Source organism: Schistocerca cancellata, chromosome 2 (genome assembly GCF_023864275.1).
Source record: "Schistocerca cancellata isolate TAMUIC-IGC-003103 chromosome 2, iqSchCanc2.1, whole genome shotgun sequence".
Classification (NCBI taxonomy): Eukaryota; Metazoa; Arthropoda; class Insecta; order Orthoptera; family Acrididae; genus Schistocerca; species Schistocerca cancellata.
In genome coordinates this window covers 677762591-677788090 of record NC_064627.1, presented here as the reverse complement: position 1 = coordinate 677788090, position 25500 = coordinate 677762591, and the positions used below count along the sequence as shown (strand labels likewise).

Here is a 25500-nt window from a genome sequence, read left to right as displayed (position 1 = left end):
TTTTGCCCTGACATTGAAGGCTGTTCTTTCTTCATCCTTAGTAACCACAAACCACTGGCGGACGCCTTCTGCAACCCTCCTGAGGACCCAACACCTCAGCATTTCCGCCACTTCAACCTGGTCCTTACTATGGACATACACTACATCAAAGGCATGGAAAACATCCCTGCTGATTCTTTCCATGGATAAATACTGTCTCATGCATCATCAATTTATCTGATCTCGCCGCTCTCCAGGCCTCGGACGAGGAATCTCAAGCTCGCCTCATGGATCCTCAGACATCGCTTGTGTTTACCAAAGCCAAGTTCCTTGGTGTTTTGGAAGAAATGTGGTGCGACTCTGTTACTGGCACTCTGCGGCTGTTGGTCCCTCCCATGTTGTACCGACAAGCCTTCGACGCCTTGCATAACCTCGCCCACCCTGGTGTCCGTGCCACCACATGCCTCGTCACCGAGCGTTTTGTTTGGAAAAATGTTAAGCAGGACTGTGAAACCTGGGCACGCAGCTGCATTTCCTGCCAATGCAACAAAATCGGATGCCACGTCTGACATTCCACAAGGACGTTTTCGTCATGTACTTATCGACCTTATCAGCCCTCTGCCACTGTCAGAGGGCCACAGATATATCCTTTCCCCAATCGACTGCGTGTCTCCTGTTCCTTTATCCAGCATAACAGCAGAAAACGTGGCCAAGGGATTCATCTTATCATGGATCGCTAGGTTCGGTTGTCCATCCACGATCACAACTGACCAGGGTCGACAGTTCGAGCCTGCACTTTTCACAATTTTATGTAACCTTTGCGGTATCAAAAAAATTCATAAAACAGCCTACCACCCACAAAGCTGCGGTTTAGTGGAACTACGGCACCGCACCCTTAAAACAGCACTCAGGTGCCATGACTGCCTCTGTTCTGTGGCATTTTCTTGGGTGTTACTCAGTCTCCATTTGACCTTTAAACCTAACTTACAGGTAACCATCTCCGAATTCGTTTTTGGTGAGAACCTGGTTCTACCTGGGAACTTATTCTGCCTCAAGCACCCGAGGATCTCCCCACCTCCCCAGACTTTATTAGTAGAATGTGCACCCACTTTAGACACGTATGGCTACACCTGCCTGTCAGTCATTCTCCGCCGGACACTTATGTGCCAACCACACTCAACACATGCACCCACATTATGCTCAGGGATGATGCTGTTAGACAACCCCTGCAACTCCCATACCTCGGCCTCTTTGAAGTACTCCGGAGGGGCGAGACGACGTTTGACATTATTGTTAAAAATTGCCCACAGAACGTTTCGCTACACAGGCTCAAGCCCGCTTTCATGGACTCCGATGCCCCTCTGCCATCCAAGTCAGACCATCCAGATGAATTTTCCATTGCTGAGCCTGATAATGAGTTAGCTCATCCCATGGTATGGTCTTCTCCTTCCGATGATTCATCACCGCAGTTGGCGGGTTTCCCAAGCATGTTGTCATCAACACCATGGGAAGATTTTGATGACGTTTCATCTACTTGAGAGATTTGCTCCCCGACTTTCAACTTGCGCTGCAATGTTCCACCTAACCACGTCGATGATGTGTCAATTGTCACTTTTGATGACCATGTGCTCATGCTCCTTACAGACACTGCGGACTTGACACTCAACGAGGAACTAGATGTCAAGTTAGTGCATAGCCTGCCCCTCCCCCAAGAGTGCAATCCATCAGAGTTCATGCGTTCATCTCCTCGGATGGCTCAATCTGCAATAGGGGCAGGCACGTTCGCACGCTGCACTGCTCCCCACACCTGTACTCCCAGGTCAGCCGATGCATTGCCCATCCCCGCTGGCTGTTGATTACGATGTGGACCGGCAGCCCGTCACCGCACTTTCGCACGCTGCCCTGACTGAGATGGAGCTTCCAGTCATGAGCCTGCTGTCTCACACTACTCACTTTGATGCCAACGCCTACACCACCTCCCCTAAGGCCTCACAGCAGGGAGGGGGGGGGGGGGGGAGGGGATATGGCGTCGATCGTCGATAGATCACTTTGACCACATAAAGCATGATCTTTGAACTCTAACTACTCTGATGAGCCGCCATGTTAATAGTCCAGTCCGCCTTTGTACCTTGTACAGTGTACGCGTGTATCTTTCTTTGTGCTGAAATATATGTACGTATAGACATTTATGGGAACAGTTTGTTGCATATACAGTTATCCATATTCCCTTTTCCCATACTATAAAAAAAGGAAAAGAACCTTAGGGTCAAACTAAATATAAGTCTACATGAGAAGTTGTCCTCAGTTGTGGGCATATTTTATGTACTCCTTGACACATTCTTATTTTACAAAAGGAGGTCTACTGGAATGAGATGGAAGTCTAGAAGAACTAGAGGATGGAGAGTGGTTAAAATAATAATGGTTTCTTGATGTCTCACATTTACAGGAACATAAGACTGCACTGCAAAAGTTACTAGAAGTAATGCTAAGAGCAGAAATAATGGCAGATGTGATACCAGAATCAACAGCAAAGTGGACAGTTTACAAAATAAATAAATAAATAAATAAAGTGTTTCTCAAAAATCATCTACACAAAGACAAGATAACTATAAACAGTTGAGATGCTAAACAGAAGAAGAAGACTTTCAAAGTTCAGGCAAAAGAGATGTCAAGGTACAGTAAGCCTAAAAGTTGGTCATGCAAATAAGAAAGCCTATTGAAATTCATATTCTGACTCCTAGAAAACCAATTACGTATGAAATTGCTGGAACAGTCAGAGTACATATATAAATTAAACTGTAAACACAAGAACTGCTCAGAATAGTAAAACATAATACTTACCATTTTGTGGATCCATATAATTTCTGATGTTGACTTTGATGGTTTGTTCGATGTTTCGTACATAAAGTTCTGGATCATCACTCATACCAGTTAGATTTGCTCTTTTGGGATCAAAAATGTCCCAGATGCCTAACTGAAATAGTTAATTGAAACAATGTTTATATATTGTGATGTATCATGCACAATAAACATTTTTATAACCCAACCAAATGAAAAGGCAATTGGTGCATTTCGTTACTGTCAGAAGAACAGACACCACATATATATAATTGGCAATGATGGCCAATGATAGCTTCAGCGCAGATGCACTCCAAGCCCAAACTCTTATAGGGATTGGCAAAACGCCATGAGTAATGAGGGTAATGGACAAAGGGCACTATATTAGTAGTGTGTGGATAGATTGGGAATTTGAGTCTGACAGGGGGTGTGCTAGTATAGTCCATGCAGGTGGGATGCCCCCTGTGTCCTGATGGATCAGTGGATCAGTGGTCAGCACATCTGCCTAGTAAGCACAAGACCTGGGTTCGAATCCCTGTCTGGCACAAATTTTCAACCTCCTAATTGATTTAAATCAATACCCACTCACACAATGTCTGTAACTCCTTTGTGGCTTAATTCATAGTGGCCACAGGATCAAGATGACGTTTGTTCTTTCAGACATGTCCAAAAGAACAGACACAACACAACACACACACACACACACACACACACACACACACACACACACACACACACACACACACACACAGATGTAGCTTACCAAACGAAAGCGTTGGTATGTTGATAGAGACACTAACAAACACAAACACACACCCAAATTTCAAGCTTTTGCAACCCAAGGTTGCTTCATCAGGAAAGAGGGAGGGAGAGGGAAAGATGAAAGGATGTGGGTTTTATGGGAGAGGGTAAGGAGTCATTCCAATCCCAGCTAGGGATTAAACAACCATTTCGGCTAGTTCTAACAACTTTCGCTTTATTTTCATTTCTGTTTTTCCCACAACACTGATCATTTTTAGCCGCTTCCCACAGGTTTTAACGTCATTATTTCTTTGTCAGACAATTGTTAGCCTCATTTTCATAATCTGCCACCACAAATCCGCTCCTTTTAATACATTTACATGCAGTTTTTTCGAAATTTTCCCAAATTTCTCCCCCCTTTAACGTGTTTTGGTGGCAACACAACTACCTAACATTTGTGCACATCGTTGTTTACCAACCCAAGTTCACCACAGGATCAACATAGCTCAGCTTCAACCAACACTTTTTCGATTTTTTTCACACCAAATCTCCAGTTGCTTTCTAGTTCACCTTTATCCCTTCCCCTATTTTTTTTTTTTTAATATTTTCATTTTCATTTCAGCCTCATGTTACACTTTCCACCTTCTAATACCATGTCACCCTCACAACATCCCCACAACGACCCCATTAAGTTTTATTTACATTCCCTCTGCAAACATGCCTTCACCCTAGCCAGATTGTATCAAAGGCAGAGCCACGTGTGAAAGCACCCACGTGATTTACCAACTGACCTGCCTACACTGAGAAGCTTTCTATGTGGGAATGACCAGCAACAAACAGTCCATTCGCATGAATGGACACAGGCAGACAGGGGTTGTTGGTAATGAGGATCACCCGGTGGCTAAACATGCCTTGGTGCATGGCCAGCACATCTTGGCACAGTGTTACACCGTCTGGGTTATCTGGATACTTCCCACTAACACCAACCTGTCAGAACTCTGGAGATGGGAACTTGCCCTTCAGTATATCCTCTCTTCCTGTTACCCACTAGGCCTCAAACTCCGCTAATTTCTAGTTGCCGCCACTCATACCTCACCTGTCACTCAACAACATCTTTGCCTCTGTACTTCCGCCTCGACTGACATCTCTGCTCAAACTCTTTGCCTTTACAAATGTCTGCTTGTGTCTGTATATGTGCGGATGGATATGTGTGTGCGTGCGAGTGTATACCTGTCCTCCCCCCCCCCCCCCCTTCCCCACACACACACACCTCGCCCTAAGGTAAGTCTTTCTGCTCCCGGGATCGGAATGACTCCTTACCCCCTGCCTTAAAACCCACATCCTTTCGTCTTTCCCTCTCCTTCCCTCTTTCCTGATGAAGCAACCGTTGATTGTGAAAGCTTGAATTTTGTGTGTGTGTTTGTTTGTGTGTCTATCAACATGCCAATGCTTTCGTTTGGTAAGTTACATCTGCTTTCTCATGCAGAAGAGAGGTAGGTTGGGGGCAGGTCACTTAGACCACAGGATGAGACAACCCACCTTTTATGAGAACAAAGGGGAAATACAGATGACACTGTCATCTTTAAAAACTACATATGTTGATATACTACTTTAAACAACATGTGCAATGTCATATGCAACAGTGACAGGAAAAGTTTTAAACATGACAATCTGTAGGGAATGTTACATTTAACCCTTGGACACAAAAAAGGTTGCACATCTAAAATGTACACTGCCAGAGTATATCACATCCAGATATCCAATCAAATCAAATCAATATAATGTAGAGTGCACAAAAAGTATAATTTTGTAACTAAACAGTGTAAAGTCACGTACAATTCATCTAACAATTAAGATCACCAATAATCTATGTTTTGAGCATTTTTCTAATTGGGAATCAGGATAAGGAACAGTGCCTTAAAATTGAGATACCTACCAGGAGGGGATGAATGATTGGATACACAAACACAAGAATTTTTTATGGAGGCATTCACACATTTTAACAAGGGATACTGTATTGAATAAAACATACACTGTGCACAATAAACCCTATTTAAATAAAACAAAGATCATTTAAATTTATTCATAATGGGGGAACTTAATTATTGTCAGCTATTTGTTCTTAATGCTGATACATTAATATACCTTTTTTAGGGATGTTGACAGAGAAATATCACCATCTGCCATAAATGTTGGTATGACAGCATTCACTCTTGTGAGAACCAAAGCTTCATACACCAGCCGCAACGGATATAAACTTAGAGAGTATATGAGACCTTTTAATCCACATTTGTCCACTGGCAAAATTAAGAGAAGCTTATACTTATCATTCTGAAATACAGAGTACAAGACAAATTTTCATTAAAATAAAGTGTAATTTTTGTAAACTCATTCAATCCTAAAAGTAAAATTCAGAAGTAACATTACACACTATTACACAAAAGATGGAAACACCTGCACACTACTGAACAATACAAGAACAGGGTCCTCAAAACCATAAAATAATTGAGGAAACTTTTGAATTTTGCATGTCATTACAAAAACTGATATGTTTAACTTCCTGTTGGATCTGTTACAACTGCTACTGTGTTTGTTATAAAAGGAGTTATACAATATAGAAACTTCATTGTAGCCAATGCACAGCTCTCTGTCTGCACACAATACAAACAAACTGTTTTCTTTTATGTACAACCAATGATATACTGTGATAATGGATAAGTTTGATCAGTTATCTGCTGAGCAAAATGCACTCAACTTCAAATAGTGCTTCACATTCCATGCCTCCTGTTAATTTCCTGTCTCACAAACCTTCCTGAGTTTTTCTCTCATTTCACATTATTTTCTTAACTGTCACCCTGTGTCTTACCCTCTTGCTTGCTTGCCTCTAAAGAACCCACTCAGTCTTTGTATTCTTATCCTCCTCCATTGCCATCTTTTCATCATCCTAAGTCTATCTCCAACCATGCAATGTTTGGAAAGTATGCTCTTAAGTTTTCCCAGTGAATCAATTGTCTGTTTTGATGTCAGTTTTCCAAAGGGGTGCAGTCATTTATGTAACATGACATTTAAACAGCATAACTTGCCATCATCTTCAGATGGCACCTGTAGAATAAGTACCTTTGTTATATCACATTATCACATCTCCTTTACTATCACCCTCCTCATATTCCATCACTACCTGGTCACATGCCTCTCAGTTGGGTTGGTGTGGATGGGAGTGGGAGAGTGGGAGGGGGGGGGGGGGGGGGAGGGAGCCACAGTCACCAAATTCTGGGTGCAAACTCTGATCTCTCAGTGCTTCTACTGCCCCTGTCAACCACAGAAGTCTCTCTTTGGTGATGCTGTGACTTTAGCTGGCTGAGGATTGGGTCCCACACCTTCCTGAGAGTGAAGCCACTGGGTTTATTGGCCAGGCTGTTGGCCTCTCATACTTCAATGGCCTCTTTAGAACAAAGTCACAAAATAATGAAATCTATTGTAGCACTTCCATTTGTTCATATTTCATTGAGTTCACTATAGCTATGTAATGTTCCAAAAACACAGATTTTGTTGGTTGCTTGAGTTTGGTATGTGTCCTGTGCTTCTGGCAACTTTCCTTGACTGTCAACATAGTCTGCCCAATGTAGGCCTTACCAAATTGAAGTTGAGAAGGAAGAAAAAGAATGTTAAAAAACAAATGACAAAAGGTGGAATGTAACTGTGAAAGATGGACAATAGGAGAATTGATAATTATAACATGAAATAGTTGATTTGAGGCAAAACAAATTGAAGTTAGTAATGAAGCAGTTGCTGTCTAGCATCCTTGACTTACATTGGGTGTAGAATCTTAGAATATATTCTGATCTCAAACATAATGAGGTAGGTTGAACAGAGCAACCTCCTCCTTGACAACCAGCATGGACTTTGAAAAGACAGATCACGTGGAACTCATCTCACACTTTCCTCTTAAGATACCATAGATCAAAGCAGTCATGTATATGCAGAATTTCTCAATTCCCAAAGAGCATTTGATTCTGCATCACACCTATACTTATTATCCAAAGTACAATCATTTTGGGTAACAGGCAAAATATGTTACCAGATTGAGGATTTCTTAGCAGGGAGTACACAGCATGTTATTTTTGATGAAGAGTCATTGGTAGCGTAGAAGTAACTTCAGGTGTACCCCAGGAAAGTTTATTACGACCCCTGCTGTTCATACTGTATATTAATTATCTCGCAGACACATCCTGGAATATTGCTCAGGTGTATGGAACCTGTACTAGATAGAACAAGCAGTGGATACTGGCAGATTCTTGAAGGTAGACAAAAATTATTCCAAGAAAGTCTACTGACGTAGTTCCAAGTACTGCCTTTAAATGATGACTCTAGGAATACACTACAACTCCATACACATCACTTCCTTAAGGACTGTGAGGATAAGGTTAGATTAATTACAGCACACACAAAGGCAGGTAAATAATCATATTTCCTGCACTCCATGTATGAATGGAATGTAGAAACACCCTAATAACTGGTACACTGTGATTTATACTCCCGCATAACCTTCACAATGGTTTGCAGAGTATAGCTCTAGATTTAGATAAAGCAATGGTGAATTAAAAGCTATATGCTGCAAGTGAGGTGTTGAATATAAATAAAGAGGAGCATGCATATATTATGAGGCAAGAAAGATACCCAGAGATGAGACTGTGTCATGAATAGAACTGAAACAAAATAGCAGCAACAGTTAGTGGGATTTCACATCTTTGCCATTGAATCTATAACAAAACTGATAACATATGTGATTGCAGGCTTTCTCTGTATATTCCATGATGAAGTCTTCTCAGGTGACCAGCAGAGTAATGACACCATCTTGTTGCAATGTTTCAATGAGTTTTGTTCCCCATCATCTTCAAGCAAAATATTGCGACAAGATAATATCATAATTTGGTTGCTCACCCAAAAAAATTTCATAAAAACTGATAATGTTTCTACTTTTGTTTTGTCTGTTTAGAGGCCTATATTTCAAGGATACCATACTTTGTACATACAGCATAATGATATGAGATTAGGATGTACTTGGCATCCAGACTCGTGGCACATACCTAGTTTAAGCTCAGATTACAATTAACTGCCTAATTACCATTTCAGTTTTACATGCCATTTTTTATCAACTTGCCAGTTCTCATTACATCAGTATTTGCAATGAGGGCTATATTCTGTAAATTTTCTTGTGGAACACCTACCTTTTTAGCACACGTCTATTTGTTCTTTCTCTCTGTATCTTTAATTATCTCAGTTTTCCAGTTTTTCAACAGGATCAGTTCAATGAGTGTGACATAATGAGTAATAAACCATCTACAGATCACAGCCATCTTCCTGCTGGAAGGAATTTCTTTAATAGGCTGCCTAACTATGAACAGCAACCCCATGGAAACTTTTTAAGGACAATGTAAACAGTTACATTAAATTAAAGATTTCTGAGCTCCAGTATATATGTGTATATACACTGGCTATTTGTTGAACATCCTCTCAGTCCAAGAGCTCCTGCAGCTGTGCTGTTTGATGTGGTGGCTCATTGTCATCCAGAAATAGGAAGTCAGGGCTGAATGGGATCCTGAAAAGACACACACGGGGAAGGAGTACAGTTTCATAATAATGTTGACTGGTGAGTGTACTGTGTTCATCGGTACCCCATGCAACATTATGCCAACCTACACCATAACACCTGGACAATCAAAACAATCCATCCAAACAATGTTTATGGGTATGTTAAGTCCCTCATATGAACCAAGGAACATTGCCAGGTACAAGTATGATCATTTTGGTGGTCCAGGTGTTACTGTGTGGGGAGCCATCATGTTGCACGGGAGTACTGACCTCCAAATCTTTGAACATGGTATACTCACCAGTCAACATTATTGTGATACTATACTCCTTCCTCACTTGAATCTTTTATGGGGTGCATTCAGGACTGACTTCATTTTTGTGGAAGACAGTGAGTGATGGCACCGAAATGCTCAGGTGGAGGAGGTCTTAGAACGAGAGAATATTCAGTGAATGCACTGGACTGTCATTCCTCTGACTCAAAATTCCACCATGTACATGTGGAATGTATTGGGAAAATGTATTGCTGCACATCCAAATACACCAATGGCCAGCAATTGTCAACTGTGCTGGTGAAGGAATTGAATGCCGCACCACAAGACCTCCTTACCAACCTCGTGGCCAGCTTGTGAGTATGTTGCAAAGGCATGTATTGCCATCCATGGTAATCACACACCCTATTAAGAAGCATGTCCTGCCTGTTGTAATGTCTAGAGAACCATCATAAATTTCAGTGACTTCAGTGTCATTATTGTCTTTCTGTATGTCTCACTGTGCATTTCTTTCATTTACCTTTGGTACTATACTGTAGCAGTTTTTTTTTATGTATGGTCCAAGTTTCATCAAGCTATCTTACTTAAACCCAGGATGGAATGTAACAATATTATGAAAAGGAAAGTTGTCTGTCATCTATTTTTGATGAAGGCCTTACTGGCCAAAAGCTTTATTTGTTACAGTCTTTTTGTTGTGCCTACCTGCAACTCAGCATCTCTGCAATATGGTGGGTTGTGGTTAATATTCATTTAAAAATACTGATAGTAATCTATAGTATCTAATGTGTTAGTTTCTAAGTTTCTATATATCCATTTTATTTTATGTAAGGTTGTTAAAGTAAATGTATAAAAATTACAAATCAAGGTGTTATGGGCAAAAAAGATAATAATAATAATTATTATTATTAATAATAATATTATGTAGTATTATTCACAGGAATCAGCATTCAGCACTATCTGGTCAAAAGTATCCAGACACTTTATGTAATGCCAAAGTGACCACTAAAGATCAAGATAGGTGGACCTGGCAGTATAAAAGTCAAGCATTGCAGAGGTTGGTTGCAAAAAAATATGTGAAATCAACAGAAGGGATTACTCATGAGTTCCAAAATGCTACCAGAAGTCCTGCTAGCACAATGATTGTGCACAGGGAATTAAAAATAATGGGGTACAGTGGTTGAGCAGCTCCTCTTAAGCCACACATTTCTTTAGTCAGTGATAAGTGATACTTGAGGTCGTGAAAAGACAATGGACAATGGATGGCTGAAAATGAGTGATTTGGAATGATAAATCATGCTGGACCCTGTGGCAATCTGGTGGAAGGGTTAGTGTTTTTGCAAATGCCTGGCGAACATAACCTGCCATCACCTGCAGTGCCTACAGTGAAGTACAGAGGAGGTGGAGCTAGGGTACAAGGGTGTTTTAGTGGTTAGGATGTGGTCTCCTAATTGTTCTTAACAAAGTGCAACATGTTGATGGGTATGAAAGCATTTTACAGCACCATGTGCTGTGTGTAGCAGAAGAACAATTTGGAGACAATAATTATTTTATCAATAATTATGGAAAGAATAGACAGCTACCCACCATAAAGATGATATGTTGAGTTGCAGACAGGCACAAGGAAAAGACTGTACACAGAACTTTTGGCCAAAGCCTTCATCAGAAAAAAATACACACAAGCAAGCACACCTTACATACACCTGAACACTATCTCTGGCTGCTCAGTCATGTGCATGTGTGGTGTGCTTGGTAGTGTGAAAGCATGTGTGTTTTTCTTTTCTGATGAAGGCTTTGGCCAAAAGCTTAATGTGTAACAGTCTTTTCACTGTAGTCATCTGCAACTCTTTGTGTCATCTTTACAGTGAGTAGCAGTCTATTCTTTCCATGATTACTTTGTTTATCTGCATCAATAAGACAATGCACCCTGTCAAAATGCAGCATCTGTGAGACCATGGTCTATGATGAATAAAATCTCTGAAATGGCCTGATCTGTCCATAGTCACAACCTGAACCTCATGGTACACCTTTGTAGTGAATTAGAATGTCAGTTTGGCTCTAGACTCCAAGGTCCTGTGCCTTTCTGGTTTTGGCTTTTGATGAAAAATGGGCTGCCAATCTTCCACAGGCATTCACGCATCTCATTGAAAGGATTCCCAGCAGAATTCAAGCTATCATAAAGGCAGATGGTGGACTCATCCTATATTAATATCCACTAATAGGTGTCCACATCCAGATACTTTTGATCAGATAGTGTATATACTATGCTCCTGTATGAATATCTCAGAGAACAAACAGTGGATGTCTCACCTTGGAGAATTACAGGAGCTCATTTTGTTTACATTCAATGATAACATTTTTATTTGTAATTTATAACAAATAAGAACTCTTTAATTTCTTTATCCACTACCTATAAAAATTATAATTTCCTTGGCCCCCTACAAAATTCTGCAGCTAGATCTATAAGAGAAACAGTATTTTTGTGTAAAGAGAGCTGTTCCATTTTCCTTATAGCACTTTTCAAACAAATAACTGTTAGATCTCAATTTAAGTGGAGATGACATTTTTTGCTGTAGTAAAATTAATATACATTGACTTAACAGTACAGAATTTGTAAATTAGGAGCACTGTATTCCTGCTATTGACACAAATCTGTGCTGATATTCATTATGTTCCCTTCCACTTATTGCTGAAGTAGTATTTTGACCTTTTATGAACTGAATGAACTGCTTCCATTCCATTTCCCAAAACTATCTATGTTGCTGATTTTTATTTCACTAAGTTCAAATAACATAGCCATGTACATAATGAAGTTATTAATGAACAATATTGAACTCCATGTCAAATGTCACTCACTGTAGTCAGACTTTTCATGACAGGGAGATCTGTTGTGATACAAATTTTAATGAAGTGCAGTATCATCTCAACAGGGACTTCATATTTGATTTTCTTAAATGCCACAACAGTCACTGATCACAAATATTTGTTTATTCAACTTAATAAACAAATATTTGCAATCAGTGAAAGATGCCATATTTACAAAAATTTCATACTGTGTCATCCCACATTTTATACCTTTGTTACACCAAGACAGATGTCACAGAAAAAAAAGGAAGCTAAACAGTGATTCTGGTAAAAAATCTTGTTACTGACTACTGGTAACTGCATGCAGTTTACATATTACTTGAACAAGTTAGCATTACTCACATCAAGTGGGAATTCCAAAGCAGTAGCATGGAGTTTTCTGAGATAAGCAAATCGAAATGTAGCAGTAAGAGACATGACAGGAACATATTCCTCTTGTATCCCATCAATCAAAAATGGATAACAAGGATTCATGTGACATGTCTGTCTTCTTGCAATATTTCCTATTTTCACCAAAGTGCTCTGCCAAGCTGATCTATACCCTGTAAAAAGTGATTAATTTTTATGTGTTAAAAATTGTTTAATTGACTAAGAATGAATATATTAAGGTATTTGATAATTATTTACTATTAAATCTGACTGAACCAAGTTTTATGTTTCTATTCTGTATATGCGACTGTAGGAAAATGATATCATTATATCATCACAATACATAAAATTACTTGTAGGGATAGCCGCATGGGTTAACATGGCACTTTCAGGATTTGGGCAGGTGCGTTGGTCCTAGTGGATTAACAATGAGGGTTGGTCCACTTGCCAGTTTGGATATGGTTTTTAGATAGCTTCTCACATTCGACTAGGTGAATATTGGGCTGGTAGCCAAGTCCCGCCTCAATTACATAATTAACACACATTTAGAAAATGTCTGTGCTCTCTCACATGGGTAACACTACATGCAGACAGTTGGAAAACTCTTACCTTCTGAGAGGTAATGGGGTGGTGGCAGGAAGGGCATCCAGATACTCCTTAAAATTAACCATGCCAAATCCAATAGTAATCATGCCGACTATGCATAGGTATGGGGCAAAGGCATAAGAAAAATAAGAAGCCCACAATATGTAACATAATACGCCTACACAAATCAAGAATTTGTTACTACTTTAATGAGTATACTGTCTCCATATTGTTGATTTCCTGCATGATAATGAAGAAGGAGAAAGCAAGTACAATTAGAGTAAGGACAGAGATTTATGGCATCCATGACACACACCGGCATATATTTGTTTGTCCAGTGGACCACTCCATCTTCTGACATTTGAGTGTTGCCTCAACCCTTTCTAAGATTTTTGTCATATCAATGAAAAAATCGATTTTTGAAAAAATAATGTAATTGGATAGATAAAAAAATCTACTCACCAAGCGGCAGCAGGGGAATACACATACATTGACATTTGTAAGCTTTCAAAGCCTGTGGCTCCTTCTTCTGGCAGAAGGGTTGAAGGGGGAAGGAAGAGGACTAAAGGAAAAGGACTGGTGAGGTGTAGGAAATGGGGAGAGTTCAAAAAAGTTGCCCATAACACTGGGTCAGGAGAGACTTACTGGATGGGCTGACAAGAAAAGACTGATTGTTGGAGAATGCACCAGACAAGATTTGAAAACCTGAAAGCTTAAAGGTGGAAAATTGGGTAGTATGCAAGACAGAGATTACTGACAAAATACTGTTGTTGTGGTCTTCAGTCCAAAGACTGGTTTGATGCAGCTCTCCATGCTACTCTATCCTATGCAAGCTTCTTCATCTCCCAATACCTACTGCAACCTACATCCTTCTGAATCTGTTTAGTGTATTCATCTCTTGGTATCCCTCTATGATTTTTACCCTCCAAACTGCCCTCCAATATTAAATTGGTGATCCCTTGATGCCTCAGAACATGTCCTACCAACCGATCCCTTCTTCTAGTCAAGTTGTGCCACAAATTTCTCTTCTCTCCAATTCTATTCAATGCCTCCTCATTAGTTATGTGATCTACCCATCTAATCTTCAGCATTCTTCTGTACCACCACATTTCGAAAGCATCTATTCTCTTCTTGTCCAGACTATTTACTGTCCACGCTTCACTTCCATACATGGCTACACTCCATACAAATACTTTCAGAAACGACTTCCTAACACATAAATCTATACTCGATGTTAACAAATTCCTCTTCTTCAGAAAGGCTTTCCTTGCCATTGCCAGTCTACATTTTATATCTTCTCTACTTCAACCATTATCAGTTATTTTGCTCCCCAAATAGCAGAACTCATTTACTACTTTAAGCCTTTCATTTCCTAATCTAATTCCCTCAGCATCACCCGATTTAATTCGACCACATTCCATTATCATCATTTTGCTTCTGTTGATGTTCATCTTATATCATCCTTTCAAGACACTTTCCATTTCGTTCAGCTGCTCTTCCAGGTCCTTTGCTGTCTCTGACAGAATTACAATGTCATCAGTGAACCTCAAAGTTTTTATTTCTTCTCCATGGATTTTAATTCCTACTCCAAATCTTTCTTTTGTTTCCTTTATTGCTTTCTCAATATACAGATTGAATAACTTTGGGGAGATGCTACAAACTGACAAAATATCATGCATGAATCAATAAGAGCAGAAAGCTAAGTACATTATATGTGATAGAGGTGGGGGGGATTAAGGGTGAGGTTGGGAGGAAATAGATGGATCAGGAAATAAAAGAAAAAGCAACTTCACTCCTTCGCTTTCTTCATTCCTTTTTAGCTTTCTATATCTTTTATTTTCTGACCTGACTATTTTTCCCCAGCCCCCACCTCTGCTATATATAGTGCATTTAGCTTTCTGCTCTTATTAACTCATGCACAATGTTTTGTTAGTCATCTCTGCCTTGCGTGTTACGCTATCTTCCATCTTTAAGCTCTCCTATTTTCAAATCTTCTCCAGTGTAGTCATCAACAATCAGTCTTTTCTTATCCCATCCAGTAAGTCTCCCCTGACCCAGGGTTCTTGGTGACTTTTGTGAACTCTCCCCATTTCTCATGCCCCACCAGTCCTTTTCCTTCACCTCTTGGATTCACATTCGGGAGGATGACGGTTCAATCCCGCATCCGGCCATCCTGATTTAGGTTTTCCGTGATTTCCCTAAATCGCTCCAGGCAAATGTCGGGATGGTTCCTTTGAAAGGGCATGGCCAACTTCATTCCCCGTCCTTCCCTAATCCAATGAGATCGATGACCTCACAGTTTGGTCTCTTCCCCCAAAGAACCCCTTCACCTCTCTTCCTTCCCGTTCAACCCTTCTGCCAGAAGAAGGAGCCACTGGCTCCAAAAGCTTGGAAATTTCAATATCCTTAGATGTGTTCTCCTGCCACCACTTGGTGAGTAGATTTTATATCTATTCACTTACATTATAAGATTTTTGTTAGCATGATGATTTCTGAAAGGTGGTACAGCAAGTGAACACTGCCATGCATTCTGGAATACCTGGTTCTAATCCTTATGTGGAGATTCTGATTTAGCTTGTACAATTAAGAGTTTCATGTCCTTCCATCATTGAGGCTACTAGAGATGAAGCACAAGCTAGGTTTGAACCACAGTGTGAATAGAACTTAGTGGTATCTGCATTTAAAAAATCATCTCAGCAATCGCCCAGAGTGATTGTAGGAAATCACAGAAAGCCCAAATCTGCATTACAGCCAGGGACTTTAACCATGGTCATCTGAAATATGAGCTCAATGTCTTATCTATCTTGCTCATTTTCTTCTGGTCTACATTTCCATAAGTTAGGTATGGGATGTTTTCTTCAAAAAGATTTTGTTCAATGTTTCCTCAGCCTTGTTTTCAAACTATATTGAATTCAGCCCTTAATGACATTGCAAAAAGCAGACAATAAAGCATAGTAATCAGAAAAGGACAGTTCTTGAACCATAATACTAGAAGTAAAAATAATTTCCATAGAGACTATGCTCAACAACAACAACAACAACTCTAATGTTCAACAAATAAATGTTGAAATTTCCAGTATACAGAGTTTTTCAGGAGGAATGGTCAATATTCAGAGATGTGACAACAATGTTCATTTGAAGCCAAAACGTCTAGTAAACATTGGCTCTAAAATTGGAACCTAAAGAGCTATTAGCAATTTTTCATCTTTGACACTGTGGAATAAATCTCTTCTACTGTAAGCTCTTTGTTTTCCATTTTGAGATGTGATAGCATGGATCAAAACAAGAAAAAAAGTCCAGTAAATATGGGTTCTAAAGTGCATATGCTAAGAGCTACAAGCACTTATTTATCCTTGCCACTGTGAAACACAGCTCTTCTACTAAACCCGTGCTCACAGCTTTAAATGTATGCATTTCAAAACCCATGTTTATTACACAATTTTTCTTGTTTTGTTCAATACTACTTCTTCCCAGAATACAGTACAAGAGATTTTTTTCACAGTATCAAACATGAAGAAGTGCTCATAGCTCTTATGGTATCCATTTAAAGGCCATGCTAACATGACTTTTTTTGCTTTGAACGATCATTATTATCACATTCCTTAGCATTGACCATTCCTTCTATGACATACTATACAGTCATCTCCAAGAGCATGGTTGTTACATGTGGTTTTATATCTGAGCAAATTAATATATACAGCTTTTTATTTTACATGTTTTCTTTAATTATTCCCCTTTCTGGGAATCTGGCCCTACTAATGATTTAATTGTGGTAGATTGAAATCAAAACTGGATCTCCTGCTTATTGTGAGCAACCATCATACAATGGTTTAGATAACTGTGGTGATGAAGTAATAAGAAGTCAACATCAATGTTACTGAAAATTTTAGTTGAGCCTGGAGGTATCCTCAGATGGCCTATAAGATTAACACAACCATTTGTGAAAAGCATAACATCCAAGTTCAAATCTAAATCATTGATCATGAAATATTCTTCTATAAGCTACATTTGCATTTGTTTTATAGTATGCTTTCTTATTGCATCAGCTCTCTCACTCTTTACATAGTCTATGTCATTATGTGTCTGCCTTTATTTTTCTCCCTATTGATACACTTCCTCTCTTTCTTTTTTTCACAGATTTTACTTTTTCGCTGCTGAGTACATATATACAACCAGTTCTACCACCTTAATGAACATTTGACTCTCCATTCTTAAAAAAATGTCGTCACTGATTCACGTTCACCACATTTGATCCTTACATTATACAGCATGCATTTCATGTTGAATATCAACGACTTTGAGACTTTTTGCCACTTAAAATTATATTACAGAACAGATTTCACATTAGATGGTAGTTTCAGTTGTAATGCACATTTTGAATTGCTACCACAGGTAGTAAACTCACCCACTGTGTGAGTCAGATTAGTAATTGTTAGCTCTCTCCACTATTTTCCATGCTACACAAAAATAGAGATTTTATTTGGTTTACTTAATGGAAGATACCAGACAAGTTTCTACAGAGAAACCAAAGCATTACAATTTCACTGTTGTTCCTTTGACAGGAATCTCACAGCATATAGAAACACTCACTTTAAAATTTACAATGGAAGGTGCAGTAATTCTTAAATCATAGTATGAATATTACCGACATTAATAGGATCTATTAGTTTAAACACAAATAACAAAAAGTGTAAATTATATGAAATACAAACAAAAAACAAAATTACCTTCAACTTCCCTTCTTTCTCTGTCAGTATTCTCAGCTTTGGTGGTTGTTTCTGTAGCTGTTTCTCCAGTAAAATGCAAATCATCATTCATTTCTAAACTTGTAAATATTGTGGAAGTTATCTCAGTATTACCAATAGAATCATCGTTGTTCATTTTTGCTTCTGTTACTTCATTAGTTGCATAAGCAGTAACTGTTGTGCTTGGTATTTCAGATAGCATTTCTGTAGTAGCTAGTCCAAGTTCAGTTGTGATTGCCTCAGTAGTGGTTGTATCTCCTTCAGAAGTTAATGGTTCTTTGAATGTATAGTCAGTTGACTCAGTATTTGCAAGTGTCATAGTGGAAACACTGCTATAGGTGCTCTGAATTTCAGGGGAAACTGATTCTTCTCTTGGAGGTACCATTTCTGTACTACTTCCTGGTTTTGGATTTGATGTTGTCAGTGTTTCTGTCACCTGTGGGAAACGTGTGGACCCAACCTCATTTGTTGTTGTTGCTTCTACTGAGATACCATTACCCTGTGTAACTGAGGTTTGTGTGGTTATAGGTGTGGGATTAGTGACCATTTCAGTTTCTTCCTTGTTCACAAATATTGTTGGTGTCTCTGTTACCACACCAGACTGTTGTGTTATAGTTGTCTGAAATTCTTCAGGGGCTATTGTAGTAATATTGTTTGCAATTTTGTCAGAACTGACATCAGTAGATTCATAAAATTTTGTCGGTGTTATAGTTTGCAAATTTGGGCTGGTGGTCACTGAAGGAGGCACAACATTTACAGAAGTAGTCAAATCAGACAGGTCTGTTGTTCCTTTAGTATCTATAGTTTGTTCTTCTGTTGTGATAGTAACTGTTGCAGGAGATGATGTATTTAATGTAACTTCTGCACTTGTTTGTGACTGAGTGGTCATTTCTGATTCAAGGCTATAACCATAAAACCTAAGTACATCTTGAAATTCTGGCAGCAGATGAACATTCTCCTTGCTCATTGACACTCCACTCAAATAGCCTTCATGTAAAAAGTAGCTCTGTAACAGATAAATAATCTTTCATAATTTCAGGTTTTGAGGATAAAATGATTATAAAACTGACTCAAGTATTTATATTTGTATATAGAATGACTTCTTAACCATTGCTGGCAATCATTATGAGTTGAAAAAGCAGTTAATATAACATTTAATAATCTGAATGTGCCACCAATTAACCCTCTGAAATTAAGAACTGTATAACCTCTCTTACAAGTAAAAGCACCCAGTTTATGCATGACAACTTTAGAAATGCACAGCTGTTTCTGGGATAATCAATGAAGAGGAAAATTGCAATTGGACATGCTGTTTAGAGTGAATAGTTTATTTACTTGAAACTGGGTTTGGGATTAGACTGATCATCAAATGGCAGCATGGCTTTCATGAAAAAATTTTAAATTTTTACCTTAAGGACAAATTTCTCTTTCGTTATTACAGCGTAAGGTATTGTTTCATTGATGTGTGAGGTGCTGAACTACATTCTGGCTCATGGTTTAGCATGATATGGATCAATGACACAGATCTTTATTTTGTAATACATAAATCAGAACTGTTCCTAATTTTTTAAAAAAGATTAAATTTGTATGAAGAAACCTTCCTGTCATCTGATGATTGGGGAAGACCTAAAACTAGTTCCAGAGAAATAAATTATTCATTCAAAAATGGTGTGGCTAGTTGCAATTTACTTCCTCACTGATCTTTTCTATGAAATTTATGGTATCAGTGATATAAACACTGAACTGTATCATTCATATAATGTGCTGTTATTTCTGAAATCAAGATATATTCACAGAGATACCATAGTTAAACAACGTATATGAGAGCCAGTAGGAAATATTCCAATAGTTACTGTCCACTTTCATTGCTGATATCAATTAGTAATATTTTTGAGATGACTGTAGAGTAGTGTCCAACTTCTTTGATTATAATATTCTTAATAAATCACAGTTTACTTTTTAGAATGGTTCCTTGAACAAAACCTGTGGTTTATATATGAGGTGCATCACAAAAGTAAGTTACCCGATGTTGTTTCCTTTAAAGTAGGCATACTTAGATGGGAAAACCATGCATGCACAATAGATCTATGATGTGACAATCAAACGCCAGCCAGACAGCTCCTGCTTGGTGGCAGTACCATGGCAGCAGTGCCCTAAAATGGTGTCTCTTATCTCTTCTCCTGCTGCCTATGAGGTTCGGTCAGTGATAAAGTTCCTTCATGCACAAAACATAGCACCCACCAAAATATCGTGAGCTCTTTCAGGTCTATGGGCACAAGATCGAGAGCAAACAGATGATATGTCGCTGGTGTAGGTCTTTTTCCGAAGGTCATCAAAGTGTCCATGATGAAGAGCACAGTGGGCGACCATCCCTCATCAATGATCACCTGGGTGAGCTGGTGAGCAGCACATCTTGAAGAATTGCTGCTTCACAATTACAGTGCTCAGCAGCCATTTTCCAAAGATATTGCAATCCTTGTTACATGAAATGGTCACTAAGCACCTGCTATTAAAGAAATTGCATGCCAGGTGGGTTCCAAAAAGCCTGACACCCAAGCACAAAATGGAATGCTGCAGAGATGTCATGATAACAGTGATGAGTTCCTTAACAAAATTGACATGGGTGACAAGACTTGGATTTCTCACTTGACCCCAGTAAACAAGCAGTAGTCAATGCATTGGCACCACAGTGGATCTCTGGTCAAGACATAACTCAAACATACTGTGTCAGTGCAGAATGTGATGTGCAAAGTACTCTGGGACAGGATGGGGGGTATTCTGTTCATTGATTTTCTGCCCGGATGTGAAACAGTGAATGCTGACCAATACTGTAAAACAGTGTGGACACTGTGACATACTATTCAGAACAAGAGGCATGGAATGCTTAATGCACATGTTGTGCTGCTGCATGACAATGCTCGTTCCCAGACAGCTTGGTGCACAGTAAATGTTTTGCAGATGTTCAGCTTGGAGCTGTTTGATCATTCAGCATGCAATATTGGTCTTTCTCCCAGCAATTTCCATCTGTTCTTGCACCTCAAGAAATTCCTGTTCTCCAGCCAGCATTTGACAACGATGAAGAATTGAAGTGACTGTCACACACTGATTCCATTCACAGATGGCAGGCTTCTACGACACAGAAACACAAAAGTTGATCCCACGATATGACAAGTGTCTCAATTCTTTTGATCACTGCATTGAAAAATAGCTCAATGTTGCTGTACCTGTTGCCTATAAAGTTTTTCATGCAACTATGTTGTCTCTGTTTAAAAAAATAGGGAAACTTACTTTCTGGATATGCCTCTTATTTATTCATCGAGTTAAATAAGCAGTAAATAATAAAACTGTAAACTGCAACAACGGAAAATCTGGGATGGAATAATATGTGGTCACAGCATCTGGAGATGATAGCAGCCATGGACTTTCTCTGATACCTAGATAATATCCAACAGCTGACTTTTAAATGTGCTGATCTGCCACTCAACAGCTCCTCTATTGCTGTTAGTAAATATGTTACGTGTTCAAGCCATTCAAGCCACATGATTGTGTCTATTGCAACATTTAGATTAGAAAAAGTAGGGTTTTGTGCAGTTAATAATGTAGCTGAAAGAAGTCTCATGTCACACCAAACAAAAATGATGTAGATTATTGTACATAAATTCAAACATACAGACAAGGATATTTTTATGATTGGAGGGAAATAATTGATGGAGTTCCACATGGTTCTACTTTAGGCTAATTATGGTTTTCCTTACATGTAACTAATGCTCTACTGAACTGAGAAGCAGATTTACTTCTTTCAGCATATTATTATCAACCTTAGCTGATTTAAATCAACCAAAGAAACTGTAAATTGTCTTACAAACAATCATTCACAAAATTTGTACAAATGTACATTCTCTCTCTTAACTGAAAATAAGTTATAAATTAAGTCAAAATAAAACACCATATTCAGTTCTGCAAATCAAATGGTACAACACTGATTACAGTTTCATATTATGGACTAAAAATAATAACAGAGAATTGGAATTTAAGTTGAACATCCTGCAGTATGTTAGACAATAGGATTCTGTTTCTTTTGCTGTTTATCTCATTGAAAAACTCTGAGAGAACTATTTAACTGTTTCAGTAGCTAATGTATTTGTTATTAGTATCACATATATTCTCTCATAGTATTTACTGTTAATAATCCATTATAGTTCAGAAGATGTGATGCTCCCCTTGTACTTTGATAAAATAATCTTGTTAGATTAGATTAGATTAGATTAGATTAATACTAGTTCCATGGATCATGAATACGATATGTCGTAATGATGTGGAACGAGTCAAATTTTCCAATACATGACATAATTAAGTTAATTTAACAACATACTTAAGTTAATACAACAACTTTTTCATTTTTTTGTGTTTCTTATTTTTATTTTTTTAATATATTTTTTAAATTATATCTAAAAATTCCTCTATGGAGTAGAAGGAGTTGTCATTCAGAAATTCTTTTAATTTCTTCTTAAATACTTGTTGGTTATCTGTCAGACTATTTGGTAAGTGACCAAAGACTTTAGTGCCAGTATAATTCACCCCTTTCTGTGCCAAAGTTAGATTTAATCTTGAATAGTGAAGATCATCCTTTCTCCTAGTATTGTAGTTATGCACACTGCTATTACTTTTGAATTGGGTTTGGTTGTTAATAACAAATTTCATAAGAGAGTATATATACTGAGAAGCTACTGTGAATATCCCTAGATCCTTAAATAAATGACTGCAGGATGATCTTGGATGGACTCCAGCTATTATTCTGATTACACGCTTTTGTGCAATAAATACTTTATTCCTCAGTGATGAATTACCCCAAAATATGATGCCATATGAAAGCAACGAGTGAAAATAGGCATAGTAAGCTAATTTACTAAGATGTTTATCACCAAAATTTGCAATGACCCTTATTGCATAAGTAGCTGAACTCAAACGTTTCAGCAGATCATCAATGTGTTTCTTCCAATTTAATCTCTCATCAATGGACACACCTAAAAATTTGGAATATTCTACCTTAGCTATATGCTCCTGATTAAGGTCTATATTTATTAATGGCATCATACCATTCACTGTACGGAACTGTATGTACTGTGTCTTATCAAAATTCAGTGAGAGTCCGTTTACAAGGAACCACTTAGTAATTTTCTGAAAGACAGTATTGACAATTTCATCAGTTAATTCTTGTTTGTCAGGTGTGATTACTATACTTGTATCATCAGCAAAGAGAACTAACTTTGCCTCTTCATGAATATAGAATGGCAAGTCATTAATATATATTAAGAACAACAAAGGACCCAAGACTGACCCTTGTGGAACCACATTCTTGATAGTTCTTCAGTTTGAGGAATGTGCTCATCTTTGCATATTATGAGAACTACTTATTTCAACTTTCTGCACTCTTCCAGTTGGGTACGAATTAAACCATGTGTGCACTGTCCCACTCATGCCACAATACTTGAGCTTGTCTAGCAGAATTTCATGATTTACACAATCAAAAGCCTTTGGGAGATCACAAAAAATCCCAATGGGTGGTGTTCGGTTATTCAGATCATTCAAAATTTGATTGGTGAAAGCATATATGGCCTTTTTCTGTTGAAAAACCTTTTTGGAAACCAAACTGACATTTTGTTAGTACTTCACTGTTACAGATATGTGAAGCTACTCTTGAATACATTACTTTCTCAAAAATTTTGGATAAAGCTGTTAGAAGGGAGATTGGACGATAATTGTTGACATCAGATCTATCCCCCTTTTTATGCAAAGGTATAACAATAGCATATTTCAGACTATCAGGGAAAATGCCCTGTTCCAGAGAGCTATTACACAGGTGGCTGAGAATCTTACTTATCTGTTGAGAACAAGCTTTTAGTATTTTGCTGGAAATGCCATCAATTCCATGTGAGTTTTTGCTTTTAAGCAAGTTTATTATTTTCCTAATTTCAGAGGGAGAAGTGGGTGAGATTTCAATTGTATCAAATTGCATAGGTATGGCCTCTTCCATTAACAGCCTAGCATCTTCTAATGAACACCTGGATCCTACTATATCCACAACATTTAGAAAATGATTATTAAAAATATTTTCAACTTCTGACTTTTTGTTCGTAAAGTTTTCATTCAATTTCAGTGACTTGAATGTTAGGTCTTATGACAACCAAGTCATATTTCTTTCTTTGTCAGCCTATACTTACTGTAGTACCCATTTTGCACTTACATGCAAAGCCTTGCTGAGTGTGGCTGACAACACTTATGTCTATGAAAGCAATCTTTCAGCACAGCAATGGTGCCACCTGACATCATTATGGAAAGCGAATAGCTGGCGCAATGTAACTGTTGACCACGGTGGCACCATTACCCAGATGGCACTTGTCACCAGAATGGCTCCTGTATACAAGCTGGCTCAGAACTAGTCTGAATCATATGCAATTTGAACAGTGGAAATGTGTGCTGATCGATCTATTAGTTTGGTTCTCACTATGGACTTTTTTACAGGTGTTTACCATACAAATTCTGTTAGTTACTAGCAGAACTCTGAACTGTGGACTGGACTTTGATTGGAATGCCTACTTAAAATAGCTTGCCATGCTCCAATAATTGTACTGTAACATATCTCAGTGTGATGAAAAAATTAGGGCAAGTCTCAGTTAGCTTTGAATGTAAATCATCTTTACAAAAATGGTGACAGGGGGACCTGTGACGTGCACAAATCAGACTTTGAATATTTTTTTATTAGGCAAGAGTGTGGGTTTTCAGTCATGGAGCAACTACAACAACAACTAATGCAAATTATGCAGGGTTATCAAGAGCTAATGGCAGCAATGTTACAGACAGTGCAAGCATTAGTAAATGCAACAGGTGCACCTTCTACAGCACCCATGCTTACAGCTTTCCCACCCTTTAACAAACAAGGTGATGAGTGGGATGCTTACTCCCATAGATTTGTAGTTACATTTTATGACTTGCCAAATTTCTGACATGAAAAGACCAAAGGTCATGTTCTTGTTACGAAAACCTGAACTGTATCACCTACGACAGAAACTAGAGCTACTAAAACATCTAGTGCAACTTGAATTGTGCAGAATATTTTTTTACGAGAACATTTTTTGACAACGAAACATATTATTGTATCCAGGTTAGAATTCTGGCAATGAAAAAAAGGGCTACAGTCAATCTTATGCAGACTGGACCATCAACCTAGAGGGATACAATTAATTGAGGATGACATTTATATTGAAAATTTTGTGGTAAAATTTTTTTCTGTTTGTTTCACATGAAGATAAAGACCAATGTTTGTTAAATTTAGTTGCGTAATGTGGAAAGATGGAATAAACAACAGTGATCAGCAGTAGTGAAATTTTGTTTTGATAGCAATTACACAGTTATTGTTGCTTAAAGAAAGTTTTGTGCTACATTTGGTGGTAGTGTATGTCCTTCTCAAAACAGTTCAGTGACATGTTGAATCCCACAAAACTGGTGGCAGTACAGTTGAT

General features: G+C 38.3%; 1 protein-coding gene across 4 annotated transcripts in view; it reads right to left on the bottom strand.

Moving 5' to 3' along the window:
* The window catches only part of LOC126162411 (location of vulva defective 1-like), a 111885-nt gene that overhangs the window by 4829 nt on the left and 81556 nt on the right, over positions 1-25500 (bottom strand). For all 4 annotated transcript variants that reach the window (XM_049918909.1, XM_049918907.1, XM_049918908.1 and 1 more), the window contains 4 exons: positions 17963-18986; positions 12624-12823; positions 5704-5889; positions 2821-2953 (listed from right to left, as the gene is read on the bottom strand). In XM_049918909.1, coding sequence (XP_049774866.1) covers positions 2821-2953; positions 5704-5889; positions 12624-12823; positions 17963-18986 — 1543 coding nt within the window. The remainder of the gene's footprint in view (positions 1-2820; positions 2954-5703; positions 5890-12623; positions 12824-17962; positions 18987-25500) is intronic.